The sequence below is a fragment of the Lethenteron reissneri genome, chromosome 39 (genome assembly GCF_015708825.2).
Source record: "Lethenteron reissneri isolate LAM-NWPU_2019-01 chromosome 39, ASM1570882v1, whole genome shotgun sequence".
Taxonomy (NCBI): Eukaryota; Metazoa; Chordata; class Hyperoartia; order Petromyzontiformes; family Petromyzontidae; genus Lethenteron; species Lethenteron reissneri.
Window position 1 is genome coordinate 2,817,397 of NC_083817.1, and position 17,662 is coordinate 2,835,058.

The 17,662-nt window shown below is 53.1% G+C and overlaps 2 protein-coding genes across 2 annotated transcripts; both read left to right on the forward strand.

Annotated features, from left to right (window-relative positions):
* Positions 1 to 1,617: 1,617 nt before the first annotated feature.
* C9orf72 (C9orf72-SMCR8 complex subunit) lies at positions 1,618 to 10,212 on the forward strand. Its single transcript, XM_061567495.1, has 11 exons — positions 1,618 to 1,899; positions 3,147 to 3,331; positions 3,757 to 4,076; positions 4,469 to 4,567; positions 4,756 to 4,814; positions 4,993 to 5,065; positions 5,753 to 5,869; positions 6,803 to 7,014; positions 7,539 to 7,596; positions 7,715 to 7,818; positions 7,977 to 10,212. The coding sequence occupies exons 2-11, from the start codon at positions 3,178 to 3,180 to the stop codon at positions 8,161 to 8,163; spliced, it is 1,383 nt and encodes a 460-aa protein (XP_061423479.1). The 5' UTR covers positions 1,618 to 1,899; positions 3,147 to 3,177; the 3' UTR covers positions 8,164 to 10,212.
* A 115-nt stretch (positions 10,213 to 10,327) lies between these two features.
* On the forward strand, positions 10,328 to 17,479 carry EBNA1BP2 (EBNA1 binding protein 2). The gene is made up of 9 exons (XM_061567496.1): positions 10,328 to 10,451; positions 11,758 to 11,841; positions 12,411 to 12,565; positions 13,519 to 13,642; positions 14,698 to 14,787; positions 15,427 to 15,502; positions 15,687 to 15,780; positions 16,346 to 16,526; positions 16,749 to 17,479. The coding sequence occupies exons 1-9, from the start codon at positions 10,374 to 10,376 to the stop codon at positions 16,800 to 16,802; spliced, it is 936 nt and encodes a 311-aa protein (XP_061423480.1). The 5' UTR covers positions 10,328 to 10,373; the 3' UTR covers positions 16,803 to 17,479.
* Positions 17,480 to 17,662: the final 183 nt, after the last annotated feature.

Genomic DNA, 17,662 nt, shown 5'->3' on the forward strand with positions numbered 1-17,662 from the left:
ACATCAAGCCACACCCACCCACCCACATCAAGCCACACCCACCCACCCACATCAAGCCACACACCCACCCACCCACATCAAGCCACACCCACCCACCCACATCAAGCCACAGCCCACCCACATCAAGCCACACCCACCCACATCAAGCCACACCCACCCACATCAAGCCACACCCACCCACATCAAGCCACACCCACCCACATCAAGCCACGCCCACCCACATCAAGCCACGCCCACCCACATCAAGCCACACCCACCCACATCAAGCCACACCCACCCACCCACATCAAGCCACGCCCACCCACATCAAGCCACACCCACCCACCCACATCAAGCCACACCCACCCACATCAAGCCACACCCACCCACCCACATCAAGCCACATCCACCCACCCACATCAAGCCACACCCACCCACCCACATCAAGCCACGCCCACCCACATCAAGCCACACCCACCCACATCAAGCCACACCCACCCACATCAAGCCACACCCACCCACCCACATCAAGCCACGCCCACCCACATCAAGCCACGCCCACCCACATTAAGCCACACCCACCCACATCAAGCCACACCCACCACCCACATCAAGCCACGCCCACCCACATCAAGCCACGCCCACCCACATCAAGCCACACCCACCCACATCAAGCCACACCACCCACCCACATCAAGCCACGCCCACCCACATCAAGCCACACCCACCCACCCACATCAAGCCACGCCCACCCACATCAGGCCACACCCACCCACATCAAGCCACACCCACCCACATCAAGCCACACCCACCCACCCACATCAAGCCACACCCCACCCACATCAAGCCACACCCACCCACCCACATCAAGCCACACCCACCCACATCAAGCCACACCCACCCACCCACATCAAGCCACACCCACCCACCATCAAGCCACACCCACCCACATCAAGCCACACCCACCCACCCACATCAAGCCACACCCACCCACATCAAGCCACACCCACCCACCCACATCAAGCCACACCCACCCACATCAAGCCACCACCCACCCACATCAAGCCACGCCCACCCACATCAAGCCACACCCACCCACATCAAGCCACACCCACCCACATCAAGCCACACCCACCCACCCACATCAAGCCACACCCACCCACATCAAGCCACACCCACCCACCCACATCAAGCCACGCCCACCCACATCAAGCCACACCCACCCACCCCATCAAGCCACACCCACCCACATCAAGCCACGCCCACCCACATCAAGCCACACCCACCCACCCACATCAAGCCACACCACCCACCCACATCAAGCCACGCCCACCCACATCAAGCCACACCCACCCACCCACATCAAGCCACACCCACCCACATCAACCCCCACCACGCTCACCAACCCCCCACCCACCCACCCCCACCAACCTCTACCCACCCCCACCACCACCCCCACCAACCCCACCACCTGTGGCGGCCATCTTGCTCAGGGACAAATCTCATTACGCAAGATGGGTGGGGAGGGGGTGGTAGTTAGGGGGGTAGTAGAGGGAGGGGGACTCTGGCCTCACGTAAGATGGCCGCTGAAAATGCGCGTCGCGTGTTCGTGACGTGTGCCCCACAGCGGCTGTTGACGATCGCGCTGCCCCCTCGCTGATTGCGGCTGGGCGCTAATTGAGGAGCGGGTGGCCTTCATCCCCGAAATCGTCGATCGCCGCTCAACTCCGCCGCCTCTAATGAGTGAACTCCACCGCTGCCGTCCGTGTGAGCCCCGGCGCCTATCGATCCACGCTGTGGCTACAGCCGAGAAAGCAGACAGGGGGTGGAGACGACGCGGGGTCCAGAGTCGTTGTTGTTGTCGTTGTTGTTGTGCGGGGGACTTGGGCCGGTGATCGCGCCACGTGTCGTCTCGTGAAGGTAATTCTCAACGTTACATTCGTATGTCACATTGCCGTACGTGTACACATACTGTACACTGTGTACATGTACAGTGTTGTGTGTTCAGACACTGCTGTGACGAGGGCCTCCCCACGCCGTTTGACCATACTTCACCGCCGCGGTCAATGCGGACACAACAATAGCCTTTGTGCACTAGAAGCACGGTGCAGCAGTCGGATTGTTGTTGCAAGTCCTACTGATGCCTGCCCAGCTGCCCGCCAATTAACACAACGCGTGCAAGGCGATATTGCACCCCGCCTTCACAAACACCGGCACCGACCGGCGTGGTGAAGTATGGTCAAAACAACCTCAGCGTGGCGTGACGAGGTCTCCTCATCCAACCTAACTCTGCTGCCTCACGAGTAACGTGAGGCAGCAGAGTTAGGTTGCAAGATAAATACGCGAGAAGTTAAAGTTTCCCACGAACGAAAGTGAAACAAACTTTTTTTGTGGGGGGCATTGTTGGAGGGAAACGCATCGGAGTGTTCACGTGGGGTCTGGCAGCAAGAGAGAGAGAGACAGAAGCGAGGGGGGCAGTGGCTTCAGCAGAGTGCGTTTGGTGATGAAAGGCAACGGTGTCAAAGGAGAAAGTTTTCCAGAAGTGAATCTCACCTGCGATTTTTATATGTGGATCGTAAACATGGACACTGAGATGTTACACGTTTTTTTACAAACTAAATCTGAAAAAGTACGTTCGGAAACATGGCGAGGTGCATGCCGAGGCAGAAATAGTCAGAAAGAGGAACACATGGTTTAAAGAACAGGCAAGTTGAGGAAGTGCGCCTTTTGGCGTCATCTGGTCCAACACCATGTGAGACTAGGCTCTCAAGAAAGCTGTCTCGGGTGTGGACCAATCAACTTCAAGGACAGTGCATACATTATCAGTTATGTTTTTTGTTTGCATTCCGACTGCAGGTATTGTGGTCAATGCAAACATGGCTTCTTGTAAAAAAAGGTGTCAGTTTTTTTTTTTGCCAGATAGAAGGGTAAAAAACCAATTATCAAGTTGAAGAAGGTCATTGACTGTTCAGAAAAGCCAAGTGGGTTTGGGTAAGAACACAGCGTGACTCGAATGGATGATGATCAATGGACACGCAATGAGAAATGTAGAGTTTGACCACCGTGGACACGATGGAGTGGCCCGACCGGTGAACGAGAAGTTTCCAAGTGCCGGTCTGCGATTACAGCAGCGGTTTTCATACGGTCGGCGATTTTCGTTGTTTCAGGACGTACTGGGCCCACCAAAGTCACGCAGTAATGATGAGTGGTCCGGTCGACATGTGCGCCCCGCACTCCCCAACGCTGGTGCCCATAATGCTGGATGTGGGCTCCGCTGACCCCCTGCAAGCTGCCACCCTCGCCTACTGGGACAACATCCTGGGCCCTCGCGTGCACAACCTCTGGCTTGTCGGTAAGTGCAAACATTCGGCCCGGCTGCTTCTGTCGGCCCTGGCCAGACTAACAACTGCGTTCCCAGGGACAATTTAAAACAGCACCGGCCTGCTTCACAAATCATGGAGAAGCGGGCTTTGCCTGAGTTATCCGATTATATATTAAATATTTGATCACTCGATAGAATACAGATTATTCAGCTAATCGGAAAACACGGAAAATATTGTCGGGGTGAAAAAGCGTGCCCCTCTGTTCGCCACGTATGCCGCTGGAAGTAACTATGTACGTACATTTGACTTCCTTCACGCCGTACGTAGCCAACCGTGCTAACCGGAGGTGCGGGTGAAGGACAACAAACTAAACGCACCCAGAAAAAAATGTGTGCCTTGCAGTGCGAATTGGCAGAACGGAGCGCCTCTCTTCATTTTGTTCCCCTTTGCGCAGGCGACCCGGCGTCGGATCGCGACGTGATGCGCGAGTCGGAGTTCTGCCTGCTGTCGACGCACACCCTGAACGGCGAGGTGCTGCGCAGCGCCCCCGACGGCGCCGCCGACGTGAAGCTGTACGAGCTGGCGGAGCGCGGTGCCTGCGTCTCCTCGCTCGTGTTCGACGCCCCGCGCTGGCGGGGCCGCCAGCAGCAGGGCGTGCTGGCGCTGGCGCTCGTGATGAGGCTTGCGCCGCGCCCGCTGTGCGTGCGGGCGCACACGCTCGCCGCGGCACGGCTCGCGCACGCCACGCGCGTGCTGCGTGTGCTCATGTACAAGGTGCGAAGTGTCGGGATCGCATCCCAACACGCTGTCGCACCGATGCCCCATCACACTGTCGGACCATCATACCATCGCTCCATCATACGGATGTAAAGATGTTCACAATTCGATTATATTGATATTTTTTTGTCTCGTTTATGCATTGTTGCTCACCCCTACCCTGAACGCAACATTAATGTATATTTTGTGCAAATCCTAAACAGCCAATTCTCACATGCAAGATTAGTTTTTTAATCTTGAGCTTTGTAATTGATTTTAATCGATGCATCACTCTATCTTCACGTCTCTGCCACTGCTGTCTTACCTACATCGCGTCATCACCGTCGGACATCTGCTGCTCGTCACGCCGATGCCCATCTCTGCATTTCCCTTTTTTCATGTTCGTGCAGGACTCGGACAATATCGTGCAGTTCTTGACTGGGGAGCTAACCTCCATCGCCAAGCTGTTTGTCTCGCTCAACAGCCACGGCGTGCCTGACAGCATCTCCGTAAGTAAGCAGCTGCAGCAGGTGGCGTGGCTCAACTAATTTGTTTACTTATCCAGACGTCACTGATGAATGCAACCCAACGAATGTGCACGTGTGCCTTTGAAAGTCGTGAATCTTAAAACTTGATTCTCATAACGCCAGTCCCCAGTGATGCTGTGATGTGAATGTAAATCCTTTGTCGCCGACAGCTGAAGGATACGTACTTTGAGGACAACCCTGAGGAAGAAAAACGGAACATTATTTCCAGGTAAGTGCCTTTTAAAATATCATTTGTCCTGTACTTTTATAGCTACCGCTTAAAGTTTATGGAAACACACACCTTTGTCCTTGGCCCAGCATTACCGTGGTGAGGTTTTTGAAGATTCTGTGGTCCGGTGGTGACAGAGGGGGTGGGACTGTGTGTTTGTGTCTTTCCCGCATGGCAGCGTGGTGAGGTCTCACCTACAGACGTGCGGCTGCTCCATCGTCATCGGCTCAGACCCGCGAGAGGTTAACAAGGTGCCGTAGTCCTCTACTCCTTCGAGCCCGTCGTGGAACTTTTTACTTGTTACTGGCTACTGTGAGCGAGGGCCGGTGTGTGTTATGACACACGGTGTGGTGTGGGTCGTGTCGTCGTTGGCACGCTGCTCTGCGGCCACAGTAACCTCGGCTCATTCACTTGCCACGCAGAGTGCTCTGTGTTGTTTGTGTGAAGCTGACACGCGTTGACACAGCTGCCGTATGCCTCAAGGCCATAATGCATTCGTGTAATGTTAGGGCAATCATTGGCAGCAATCGTTTTTGGTCATATATCGTGCTGACAAATGTAGTTGTCCAAAATTGGACAAATATCGCTGCTCCTGCTGAGTGAGAAACTGGGGTGGCAACCTGCAATTACATCACGGACTTCATAATATAACTACTTGATGGTATGTGCTGCGCAGACATCACTGTTGGCCAGACAGAAATTGATGCGTTTGCTGTACCATTTAGTCATAGTTGCTTATAGAGTGGCATGGTTATCAAATGTGCAGGGAAGGCAACAGCACCAGCACTCATGACCAGGGAGGGGCCCAGGCTATGAAACGGGGGAAAAGCAGACAGGGGACCCCATTGCTTTGCTTGCATCAAGGCCCATGCCAGCCACGCTACGCAACCGTGCTCACAGTAAATTTAATGTCTTGGGGGTGATGCCTGTGCGTGCAGATGGTGAAGACGCTGTGTCTCTTCCTGAGCCCGGCAGAGCGGCGCTGCTCGCGTTTGGCCGATCCTGAAGCCAAGGACAAGTACGAGTATGGCCTGGTGGTGCAGGGACTCCTAAAGGTATGCGCTCGGCGGTCAGTCCTGGGCGACACGTGCCGGTTGATCCGTCACATGTTCTCACGTAGCTCGTTAAAATACGACTTCAATGTTGATTAATACAGCGTCTATATGCAGCCATATTGCAAGATGCTGCACAACACAGTGGGACATGCATCACAGGGAAGTTACAGTCTTAGCCAGAGGAGAGAAGGAAGGTCTTTTACTGGTAGGAACCTCTTGGTTACACCAACCCACAGGGGATTATTGTGTCCGTCCGTCGTGCAGGGAGGGGCTGGGTGGGGAGGGAGGGGCTGGGTGGGGAGGGCAGGGTGGGGCTGGGTGGGGAGGGTGGGGAGGGGCTGGGTGGGGAGGTTGGGGAGGGTGGGGCTGGGTGGGGGGTGGGAGGGGTGGGGCTGGGTGGGGAGGGGCTGGTCATCCCGTGGTGCCCTTATAAAACTCAACGTTTAACCTACTCACGCCGGCTTGTGCCCGCCCTCACAGTCGAGCATATTTGCGGAATACAGCACGCCGCCGTTGACCCTGGCCATTGACCGAGCAACCCAACGTTCCGACCAGCTCCCTTCGCAGGAATGTGTAACCTGGCCTGGAACATAGAGGCAGGGAGTTGGCAGCACAGATGGTTGGGGCAAAGCATTAACAAAATATAGGGACAGCAGAGGAGAAGGAGCTACATCCTGTCAAGTGAGGGTTAATTGTGGGCTTGGATAGAAGGCATTGATTGCTGGTGCGGAGAGCACATGAATGAGAGTGGATTGCAACGAGGCGAGAGGTAGGTAGGGGCGAGTCCACGAAGGATCTTGAAAAATAGAAAGTATGAGCTTGAACTTATTCTGGGATTGAATTGGGAGCCAGTGGAGGGATGAGAAATCTCGGTGTGATGTGGTCTCGTTGGCGGGTGAGGAGCTTGCACAATCCCTTCACCCCCTGTGCCAGGACAAGGATGGCATCTTGACACTGCCCTTCCGTTCCGTGGTGCTGGCGCCCATGCCAAGCTCGTTGGTGGACGTGGACAGGCCGTACAGCGTGTTCCAGACGCCACCGAAACACGTGCACGTCTTCCGGCAGCACAAGCTGTTGCGCAGCGAGCTCGTGCGCTACTGGAGCGACCCCACACAGCTCTGCGCCCCGTCGCCCATCCAGGACATGTGAGCCGTGCGCACGGCATGTCCAGACAACGACAACAAGAACGCAGGCTTCTGTTTAGGAGTGCATGTAATCATTAATAATGATTCGGCACGTAATGATTTCTGAGCGCCTATATCCTACCTGTTGCATTAGTATGTTGTTTTAATAAAAAAAATTTAAATCAGAAATAATTCCCACACGCTTAATTTTATATGTGTAGTGTGAGCCAAACAATTTGTTGTAATCATGAATTCATGTATCCTTGCGTATTTACACTCTATCCAGTGTGTCTCAACTCTAGTTCCAACATGGTACAGCCTTGTGTGATTTCCAACCATCCGGTGTATGCGGTGTGCAGCGTATTAATTATTACATATGAATAGAAGAGACTGGTAATCACGAAAAGATGTGCCATGGGGGGTAGTGAGGACTGGAGTTGAGAAACTCTGCTCGGATCGATATCCTCAGTTGCGTATACATCATCGCGCTGACTGCTTGATTAGGGATTAACGAAGCTTTTATTTAATTAACTTCCCTTTGCTAGAAATTACTTTCAAGAGGTTCCTGTCCCGGACACGCTGGTCAGCACCTTCATTAACGAGGTGGGTGGGACGCTTCTTAACGCCGGTTGTGAATTCTCCTGCCACGTTTTGATTGAGCTCCCATGACCATCAAAACGATTTCCTGCAGAGTGAACGTGCTCCGTGCTCCGTGTGCCAGGTATTCATGGTTGACGTTGGCGAGCGGCTACCGTTCCTCGCGCGCTTTGTGCTCCTGCTGCAGCGCAAGGCGCTGGCTCTGCTCTTCCACATCGAGGATGAGACGTGAGCTCAATCATAGTCTTGCGCCACCACACCCGCCTCAAGTTATTTCTCCCACTCGGTCATAGAAACCGAGCGAATGTAAAATTTGACCACCACAGTGGTGCGGCGATTTGAGCGCCGTCTCCTGACCCCCCCCTCCGCAACCCCACCCCGCGCAGGCAGCAGGGGAAGAAGCCGCTGCAATCGCTGGGGAAGGTTAAGAAGGAGCTGGACCTGACCGACAAGGGTGACCTCAGTGTGGTGATGGCTACAGCGGAGCAGATGAGGCCGGGCGTGCACAGTTTCCTGTTCGGGCGCCAGGTGGAAAGCACCCTCCTGGAGCAAGACACCCTTGCCAGTTTCTGACGTGCCCATCTCCGAGTGTGGAGCTCGCCCCCCTCCCCTCTCGTCCACCCACTTGTCGACATTAATGCTGCCCACCCTCCTGCCGACGCTCATGAATGCTTGGTAAATGATGAAGTACCGTGCCATTTCCTGGCACGTGCCCCAGTGTTGGTGGCGCATGCGGACTTCTGCCTTCACCATGGCGGTGGTGTCTGGGGATCCACGAGACAGGGAGAACTCAACGTTCAACTGCTACCAGGGCCGGAGGATTTGGGTGTCTATGTCCCCAGGACACCAGAGCAGAAACGACACAGCCCTCACCCCCTTCTCTACGCCCTTACCCATACACATCATCCTCGAACCTCGTTGCGGTGATGCACTCCAATGCCAATGATAAACAGTTCAATTATGAATACAATGTCATATTTTTTTTAGGGGTCCCTCTGGAATTTTGGGCCCTGAACAAATGTCCAGTTTTCCCTGCCCCCGCTCCCCACCCGCAAATCCGGCCCTGACTGCTTCGTCTCTTTGTACCCCAGCATGTCGGATTAATTGCACATTAGCGACCACTGCTGCACGATGAATATTGTGAGTTCAGCGTAATCCCGGTGTCGGGAGTGAGGTTGGTCTCAAGCAGTGTTACATTCAGGCCATGATAACACCGAGGGCAATTCTGGGACAATATTTTTCGGCAGCTGCCACTAGCAATCCATATACTTTTATCATCTCTTGACAGCTTGGTACGGCAATGGCATAAAGTGACGTGAGATTTGTCGTGCCAAAGAAAGCAGTATTATGTTTATTTGACGAATGGTGGTTGGTTTACAGGGGATGCAACTGTGGGTGGCCCATGTGACAAGTCTGTGATCGGATTGGAATTTGCCATCCCAGTTGTGCGTATTTGGGCAGCTAAATTAGAACAGAAAACTTGTAACCATTGCCCCTGACGATGGCTGGCAACAGTTGCCCTAAAGTATCCGGTGTAGCTTGGCCTTTACCTTGCAGCCATGTTGGTGAATTGTAAATATCCACTGCATTTCAACGGTGCAGTTATGAGAACAGTACATTTGTTTCGTGAGCTAATGCATATTAACGCATTGCTGTATTAATGCCGTTTCGTGTTAAAGTGAAATGTGTGTGGAGCACGTTTTGTGACATTCGGTAATGAGTTACTGATGAGTTGTGTTTTTATTGCTGCTGCCTACATTGACAAACTCGTGTTTTTATTTTCCACTGTGAATATTTTTTTTTCCCGTCAGGAAAGAAATGTGGCCTTGTCTTGACATCCATTTGTCCCAGTGTGTGTCTGAATTAAACTGTGAAAATGGCTTTTGCCGATGTCTCCAATTCACCGACCACATGGGAGCGCTTGTGCAAAGTGCCGCACCACATGACCAGGCGGCTAAGCTAATCGCGTACATTTCTATTCAATGCAGCGGTTAAAACTGCACGGCGTTTTATATATATATACAGTACATTTAACAGACCTGAAAAGCTTCCAAATGAGCCAAATTGTGCCTGAGTAACGAGCGTGGTTGTGGTGTAAGTGTGGAGGCGGCGTGGTGAGGATGGGCTGACCATGTCAGCAACAAAAACCTCTTGTGGGCTGAGCAGGCGTTACGTTTGAGCCTCTAGGATAATTTAAGTATTAACGACCCGAACAACATTTCATAAGCCAATGACCTATCGGTACACAGGCACGCACACGGACAAGCTCGTGAATGAATCGATTAATTAGTTTTGTGATGGAACGATTTATTGTACAGAATTTCAGTGTCGAATGAAGTCGGCAATTGAATGTAAACGGAGTCCCGTAATGGTTTTTATTTATTTATTGACTTAATGAATTGCTGAGTTCATTCGTGTGAATGGATGATCTGGTATAGTAACGATCTTGTAAAGTCACGTAGGTAAAAATAAATAATAAATAATGAAAATAATAATGGAAATATAATAAATCACGACGTTTCGGAGGCAACACAAGTCTCCGTCATCAGGTGGGACCGTCAGCTAAATTTACTGTATTAAATGTGGCAAAAAATTCCAAGAGACAAGCTCTTAAATACAAGCTAAGGGGGAGGGGCTTATCTGAATGTGGTAGCCAATGAATGGAACGTGTTCGGGGGGTGGTGGGCGGGGCTAAAAGAACGAATGAGCGAGGAGGGGGGCGGGGATTGTGACCCGGAAGCGGAAGCGCCCTCGCCACGTGCAGATTTTCGCACGAGGCAGCGATGGCGATGGCGGCGGCGGCTTCGTACAGCGGCTCGGACGGGGAGGGAGATTCCTGCTCCGGCGACTCCGATCGCGAGGTGAAGTGTGGTGGGGAGGGGGCTACGGGGACCCAGGGAGATGGAAGAGGAGGAGGAGGCGGGTAGGGGAGACAAGAGCCCGGCGGTTTGGGAGTGCCGAAGCCGCGTGCCGCGCGTGTTAGAAGCCCCCATTTGCCTAGTCCGCGTGGTCACCTCGTGTTCTCATTGATCACTCGCGCTGTTCATCAACACTCGCTACAGTACACACTAGACTCAATACAATACATGCTACACACGCATAGTGTAGTACACACCACACTGCGTGTGTAGTGTAGTACACGCAACACACGCAGTACAATACACTCGCTACAGTACACACTACACACGCGGTGTAGTACACTCTACACACGCAGTACAATATACTCGCTACAGTGCACACTACACACGCGGTGTAGTACACTCTACACACGCAGTACAATACACTCGCTACAGTACACACTACACACGCGGTACAGTACACGCTACACACCCGGTGCAGTACACACTACACTCAATACTTAATACAAAACACTCGCTACAGTACATACACGCTACACACGCAGTACAGTATTCGATACACTCGCTACAGTACACGCTACACACGCTGTGCAGTACACTCAGTGCAGTACGCACACATAGTACACACTACTACATACAGTACACTTTTACTGCACCGCACACAGTACACAATGTGAATACCGTACCCAAAACATACAGAGTGTAATTTGTAGTACACACAGGGCAATGAATATAGTACAAGGCCGTAGCCATGGTCAACATTGGGGGGGGGGGTCAAATCTTCCAGGGGGTATGGGGGCCCCCCCTGATTTTTTTTTTGGTCGACTCGGCCTTGAATGAGTGCCTCGTGCGATGTGTAAACATCAGCGCTGTGGAGACAAAGGAGGGCGGGCGTGATGCTAGCCACCCCACCACCTCGCGTGCCATTCCGGCCTGCGTAGGTGCTCGCTAACGGCACGTGCCTCAATAGGCTGTTAAGTGCTACACGGGAGGATCTGTGTACGTATCTTTGTTGCGTGTAGTGTAATTTGGCCTGTGTCTTGTGTGTAAGGGGCAGGCGGGAGACTTCTGCTCTGGTGTCGTGGGGTTAAGATATCTAAAATCTGGCCCTTACTGTGAGCGAGGGACAGGCTAAATGAAAGTCTGCGAGCCATTCTATTGTGTCATTCGTTGTTAGTCTGTTCCATTCGCAATGGTAAGTTGCTGCTGCATAATGGTGAGCGGTTGCCGTCCGTGATGATGGGTTAACCACTGCTGCCACACGTCTGGTAGTGATGACAACATGTGCTCCTCTCCCCTCACCGTGCAGCTGCAGGAATCGTTTGCACAGGGGAAGCTGAAGCCTGGGCTGAACCTGCAGCTCAAGGCGCGGAGGCCGCCCATCAACAACGTGGTGAGTGGCAGCGCCAGAACGAACACGCGCTTGCTGAGAGCAACGGGCCAAAAACACTAAGCTGCCAGCAGACTGGTAGCGCAATTGAAGGTAGCTCGGCTCGGAGACGACACCACCTCCATCGTAACTGTAGGCACGGTGCCACTTTTACTCGTGTATCGAAGAGAGCGCGGCAATCGAAAGTAAATTCATCCCGTCTGGTCACCACTGGTCCATCCTGCTTGTCTCCCAGTGAACGATTTAAAATACAGTTTTTATTTTATGGGTCGTGGCAATCCACCCTCTCATTGTTCCTCCTTTTCTACAATTGCGGTGAACAGTGGCCTCTCATGGCTGCTCGAGTCACGTGAACTGCACGAGTCGTGCGTGTATTTGTGCCTCTGTGTAGGTGTGTTTGTTTCTGTGTGTGTGCGTGCGTGCATGTGTCCGTTTATGCCCGTGTGCGTGCGTGTGCACTTCTTTCCACGTGTTCCCTTTTTGCGCCGCGGCGGCCTCGCCACAGCAGCACTCGCCCCCAGCCAGTCGGTAAAGCCTGCGTGGTGGAATCTGCGTCTTGTGTCGCCCGTCAGAACCAGATGAAGAGCTGCCTTAGCGAGTTCCGCCGCTTGCTGCCCTGGGTGGAGCGTCTGGATGTTACCGTGGGCCCCCTGCCCGACGTCGAGGCGCAGGCTTCCGGCAGCGACGGGGTGGACGTGGAGAACGACTTCCGCAGGGAGATGTTCTTGTGAGCGACGCACGCGGGGGGGCCGGCGTGGCTATTTCTGCCGACGTAGTCAGGATACAGAAGCGTTTGGAAAATGCACGGAGGCGAGCGCTCGCCTGCTTGCGGTCAAATCATCCCCTTCAATGTGCCCCGATCCTGTCGGATATCGGAGCCTTGCAGGGTTGAGCCTGGACTGTGCTTGGATAGGCGACCGCCATTCACAGCAGGGTGCCATAGGCTGCTGCGGGGCTACGTGGTGTGCGGTGCAATAACATCTCGTCGTTGTGCTGTGCTTCTGTGCTCCCACGTCGATGCTTCCTGCCCTAGTTGAGACAAATGTGTTCGCTGCTCCTCAGAGTGGGCAACTTCCAATCAGACCAGAATGATGTCACACGAGTACCTGAAGTTGTGTGCTCTGTGGACCAACCATTCTCGATCCAATACACTTTTCAACAAACTCTGTTTATTGGTCAGACGCAGTCACTCCGCTATTCTCGTTAAGCATTTGCCTCCGACAATGGCAAGGAAACTATTTCGCGTATCGCTAAAAGTGCAGCCCTGCAATTCCTTGCTCACACTACTGCTGACAGAAGGGCCTGCACTCGAGGGAGCTCGAGAGCTCCTCTAGAGGCTATTTTGGCCTACTCTTCCACACTGGTTATAGACGTCTTGGAAGAAGTGAGCCTAGCCATATACCCCACTACACTCAATTTGCCGATCGACTGTGTTGTACCTAATTGGATGAACGGAGGCTTAGGAGGGGCGAGGTGGGTAGGGGATTAAAGAAACTTGCCCCGTCCCTGGATAGAATGGGGAGATGAGGGTTGGAATTGTGAGTCAAGTAGTGCACTGCTATGTATATATGTTGAACTTCTTTCGTACCGTACGTAGTCAACAGTGCTAACTGTACACGGCTGTGGCAGCGTCCCGGCCTCGCGTATCACGGCACTAACGGTGATGCCTATGTCCCGCAGTTACCGGCAGGCGCAGGCGGCCGTGCTGTTGGCCGTGCCGAAACTCCAAGAACTCAACATCCTGACGAAACGGCCAGAGGATTACTTCGCAGAGATGGCCAAGACGGACCAGCACATGCAGAAGGTGGGGCCGTGCCCACACGCAACGGCCACACTGCGCTTGATCGTTCACGTGCTTGCCGGCGCTTGACGGAAATGGCAGAGTTTGTCTCAGACGGCGCACGAGCGGCGTGGGAGGGTTGGTAACGCAGCTAAGGAGCGCAGCACTCCTTAATTTGCAGTGTAGCTAACGCAAAAATCTTAAGACAAGCTGTATATACTCGGGCTGCCCTCAGTACCAATATTGAAAGGTTTTCTGTTGCTTGGTCGCTGAGCAGCAACCACGCCTGGAGCCTCACCCGCTTACCCGCAGAACCAGAGTGGGGGGGGGGTGGGGGGGCAGCAGTGGTTGTGCATGGCAGCTCTGGTCCAGCACTTGGGGTCAGATTTGTGCAAATTCCAAACTTTGGGCCGAGAGGTGATTTAAGCGATGGCAGTACAGCACTTGGGTAGGTTTGTGGACCCATCTGTTGCAGTGATCGTGATTCCCTCCTGTGCGTGTGAGTATTCCCCGGGTACTCGAGTTTACAAAAAACGCATTCACGTGAAACTGGCCAAACATCTGAATGCAAGGACCTTCTCGAAAGAGTATTCGACTCGGTGAAGATTTCCTGGTCAAACTAATGACAAACATAGATTTGGTTCATCGCTTAACATCGCTAAGTGATGTATCAGCTCTGAGAATTGCTAATTTTCAGTTTGTGAGCCATGCAACAAACATATCTAGCACAGTGTGGGAAAATGTAGCGTCCTCCTGGTGTGTTGATGTAGTTTATATTGTGTAACCAGCTGAGACTTCTCGACCATGATAGAATTTCATTTGCAAGCGTGTGACCTGGGGCATTTCTGTTTAATTCCATTGAGTAAAAAAAATCGGTTGCTTTTAAATGATCTCGGAAGAAGTTCTGCGGTATCGCCTTCCACAGGCCATTCTCCTCAACAGTGTGGTGCGCTACTCGCTGCAAGATTTTCAAATTGACAGTCCCGTGACGAGGTGGCGATAGCACAACAGAAAAAATTTGCGCAAAAAAAAAAACCCGTGCTGTGTCCTTTTTTTTCTTCCGCATTTGCCCATGGCAGGTTCGGGAGAAGCTGCTTTCCAAGCAGATGGCGATGGAGCGCTCGGAGAAGGCCAAACAACTCCGGCAGCTGCGCAAGTACGGCAAGAAGGTGAGGCCCACTCGGCAGCGACGTCATCAGTCGCGCTCTCATCTCATTTGTTTCAATCGTCGGTGGCTCCACCGATCAACTGATGGATCGGCTCGTCGGGTATCGTGAAAATAATGTGGAGTGTCGCTGGACGGGAGGTGACGTCATCGGCATTGTCGCCCGCATCGTGCTGGGTTTGGCATGCGGAGGGGGGGTCCCAACTTGGCGAGGAAAAGCGACGTGGCATCTGCCAGTTTGTCAGGAGGCAGATTATTGAACCAGCTCTCCACATCTGCCTCGCCCAACCCTCACCCCTCCTCATTCCACACCAGAAGTGTCCTCTCGTAGCAGCCAAGGCCACTCAACAGAGGATGGCTTCCATCAATTTATAGTTGATTGGGTGGAGTGGCGGCGTGTGCTGGGTTAAGCAGCGTCCTTATGAACTTGGCGACCTGTTTTTGTGGCTACGACCCGCACTGAGCAGTGTGGTAAGGTATGGTCAAATAGCTGCCGCGACTTGTGCGGTGCGGGGAGGGCCCTCATCCAGAAGCGCTTTGATAAAAGGCGGCTCACGGACACATGCGTTGTTCTAGCAATGGGCCGCACACACATGGCTGCCGCTTCTCGGGAGGCCGATTTTTGGTTTCTCTCGTTCCGCAGGTGCAAGTTGAGGTTCTGCAGCAGAGGCAGAAGGAGAAGAAGTCGATGATGGAATCGCTCAAGAAATACAAGAAAGGTGTTTTACGATTTCCGTCGCTCGCTTCTTTACGATTTCCGTTGCTCGCTTCTTGCCGGTCCCACACACACACACGCGTGCGTGCTCTCGTGTTGGCGTCGATGTGCGTGTCTGTGGTCTCGCCGTTCCCTCGCTCGGTCGTTTCATGCCTCGGCGTCGCCGCCGCGACGTCTCTCGCCCCCAGGAGTGACGGACAAGCTGGATTTCCTGGAGGCCGACAAAGAAGGTGCCAGGACGCAGAACAAACCGTCCGCCGCGGGGAAGGACAAGAAGAGAAAGTGAGTGAAAATGTATCCCGACGTGTTTCGGGAAAAACACATTTCATCCCCGTTCTCCGGCCTAGGAGGAGGAGGAGGCGGCGGCGGCGTCCCAGCTTGTCATCCACGTTACTGAGTATCTCTGGGCCCAGCATCTCGTACACGTACATCAACGAGTCCGAGATGTCCGCCCTACAACCGCAAGCAGCTCTCGTTTGTTTGGTTGTGCTTGTTTTACACCGGGTCTTCCGCCATCGTGCAGGTTCGTCACCACGGCTAATCATGGCACGGTGACGAGTGAATGGATTGTCCTGATTTCTGGGACTTCTCGCCATAACGGGTCACGTAGACTAATTGCGTATAACACGTACGCATCAAATACATTCTCAATGTACGCAATTTGATGGACTTAACATGAGGAATCCATTTGGCGTCGTTACACACATTGGGTGGGTGGGGGGGGGGAGCCACGCTTCCACGGCCCTGTGCACGCTGCAGCTGACGTTTAGTTACAGGTGCGCATGCTCGTACACGCACATACCCACGCTCAAATCTCACGCGAATGCTTTCTGTTTGCGGTGTGCAGCCCCAACTCGAAGCGGCGCTACAAGAACGAGAAGTTCGGCTTCGGCGGGAAGAAGCGCGGCAACAAGCGGAACACGCGCGACAGCGTGGACGACGTCTCGGGCTTCCGCTCGCGCACCGCGCACGGCCGCGAGGGGGGACCGCGTGGGAGGACCGGCAAGGCCGCCGGCAATATGGGCAAGGTGAGACACTCGGTTCGGTCCGCGAGGTGAGATGCCTGTGCCTGGCCAGGTGTTGGGGGCTGTGGAGAGGAGCACAGTTTTTTTATGAGCGACGATCGTTGGAATGCAGCACAGTTGACCGGCTGTGTGTTTGTGTGCGTGCATTTCTGCGCGTGTGCGGTGGTGTGTTTGCACGCGACTCCATGTGTGTGACCGTGTGTCTGTATCTCCTTGCGCCTGCAGAACAAGAGGCCTGGGAAAACCGTTCGGCAGAAGATGAAGAGCAAGAGGCGATGAGGGGTTGGCAAGAGCGAGGGGTTTTGGAGTGGGGGGTGAGTAAAGGGTGTAGCTCGATCTGGGTGGAAATTATTCATCAACACTATGGAACACAGCTTGGTGGTTGCAAAAACATCTTAAAAGTTTTTGTGCTTTCCCTGAAATTAAAATTGCGCTATCTGCATCACGGAGTGTATCACCCTGTGTATTGGGGAATAGTCCTTGGGAGGAGAGAGTTGCAGAACTGCCCCCCCCCCCCATACAACGGGGGGGTGGCTGTGCGCTTTCCCATGCTGCTACAGAGAAATCTTTGTCGTGTAGCTATCAAACCGATATTTTTTCTATTTGCAAAATTTAGTGAAAACACCAATGTTGCTGTGATGGCTTTGTGTGCCAAGTCACTAGCAACCAGGCCGAGGCCCCATTTTAATCGTTAGCAGTTCTCCAGATTTTAACCCTGCGGTTTTGGTGTTGCCAGCTCAGTGTCTCACCCCTGAGGCAGCCCGGCTCTTGATAATAGCCGACACCAGCTGATGTACATGTCATTTGGGGTTCATGGGCGTTTGAGTGCCGCATTGGCGGTCTGTGCTGATTGTTGATGCCCGTGTTGCAAGGCTTTGTGTTCAATTTAAACCTGGTTTATTTGTAAAAGGTTGTAAAGCGTTCCTAAATAAAAGTATTAAACTGCAACTGTCTAATATTTTGGGCCTTGTGTGGTATCGACCTTCCACCGCGTTTCATGTTTTAATACAATCATGGATTTTCCATGAAGCGTTTCTTAGGGATAAAAGCCATCATGAAATCGACGTTCTACCTCATATTTAGCAAGAGTGGATTGGAGGAAATGAATTTGAAAGGAATATTTTTTTAAGTGCCCTTCC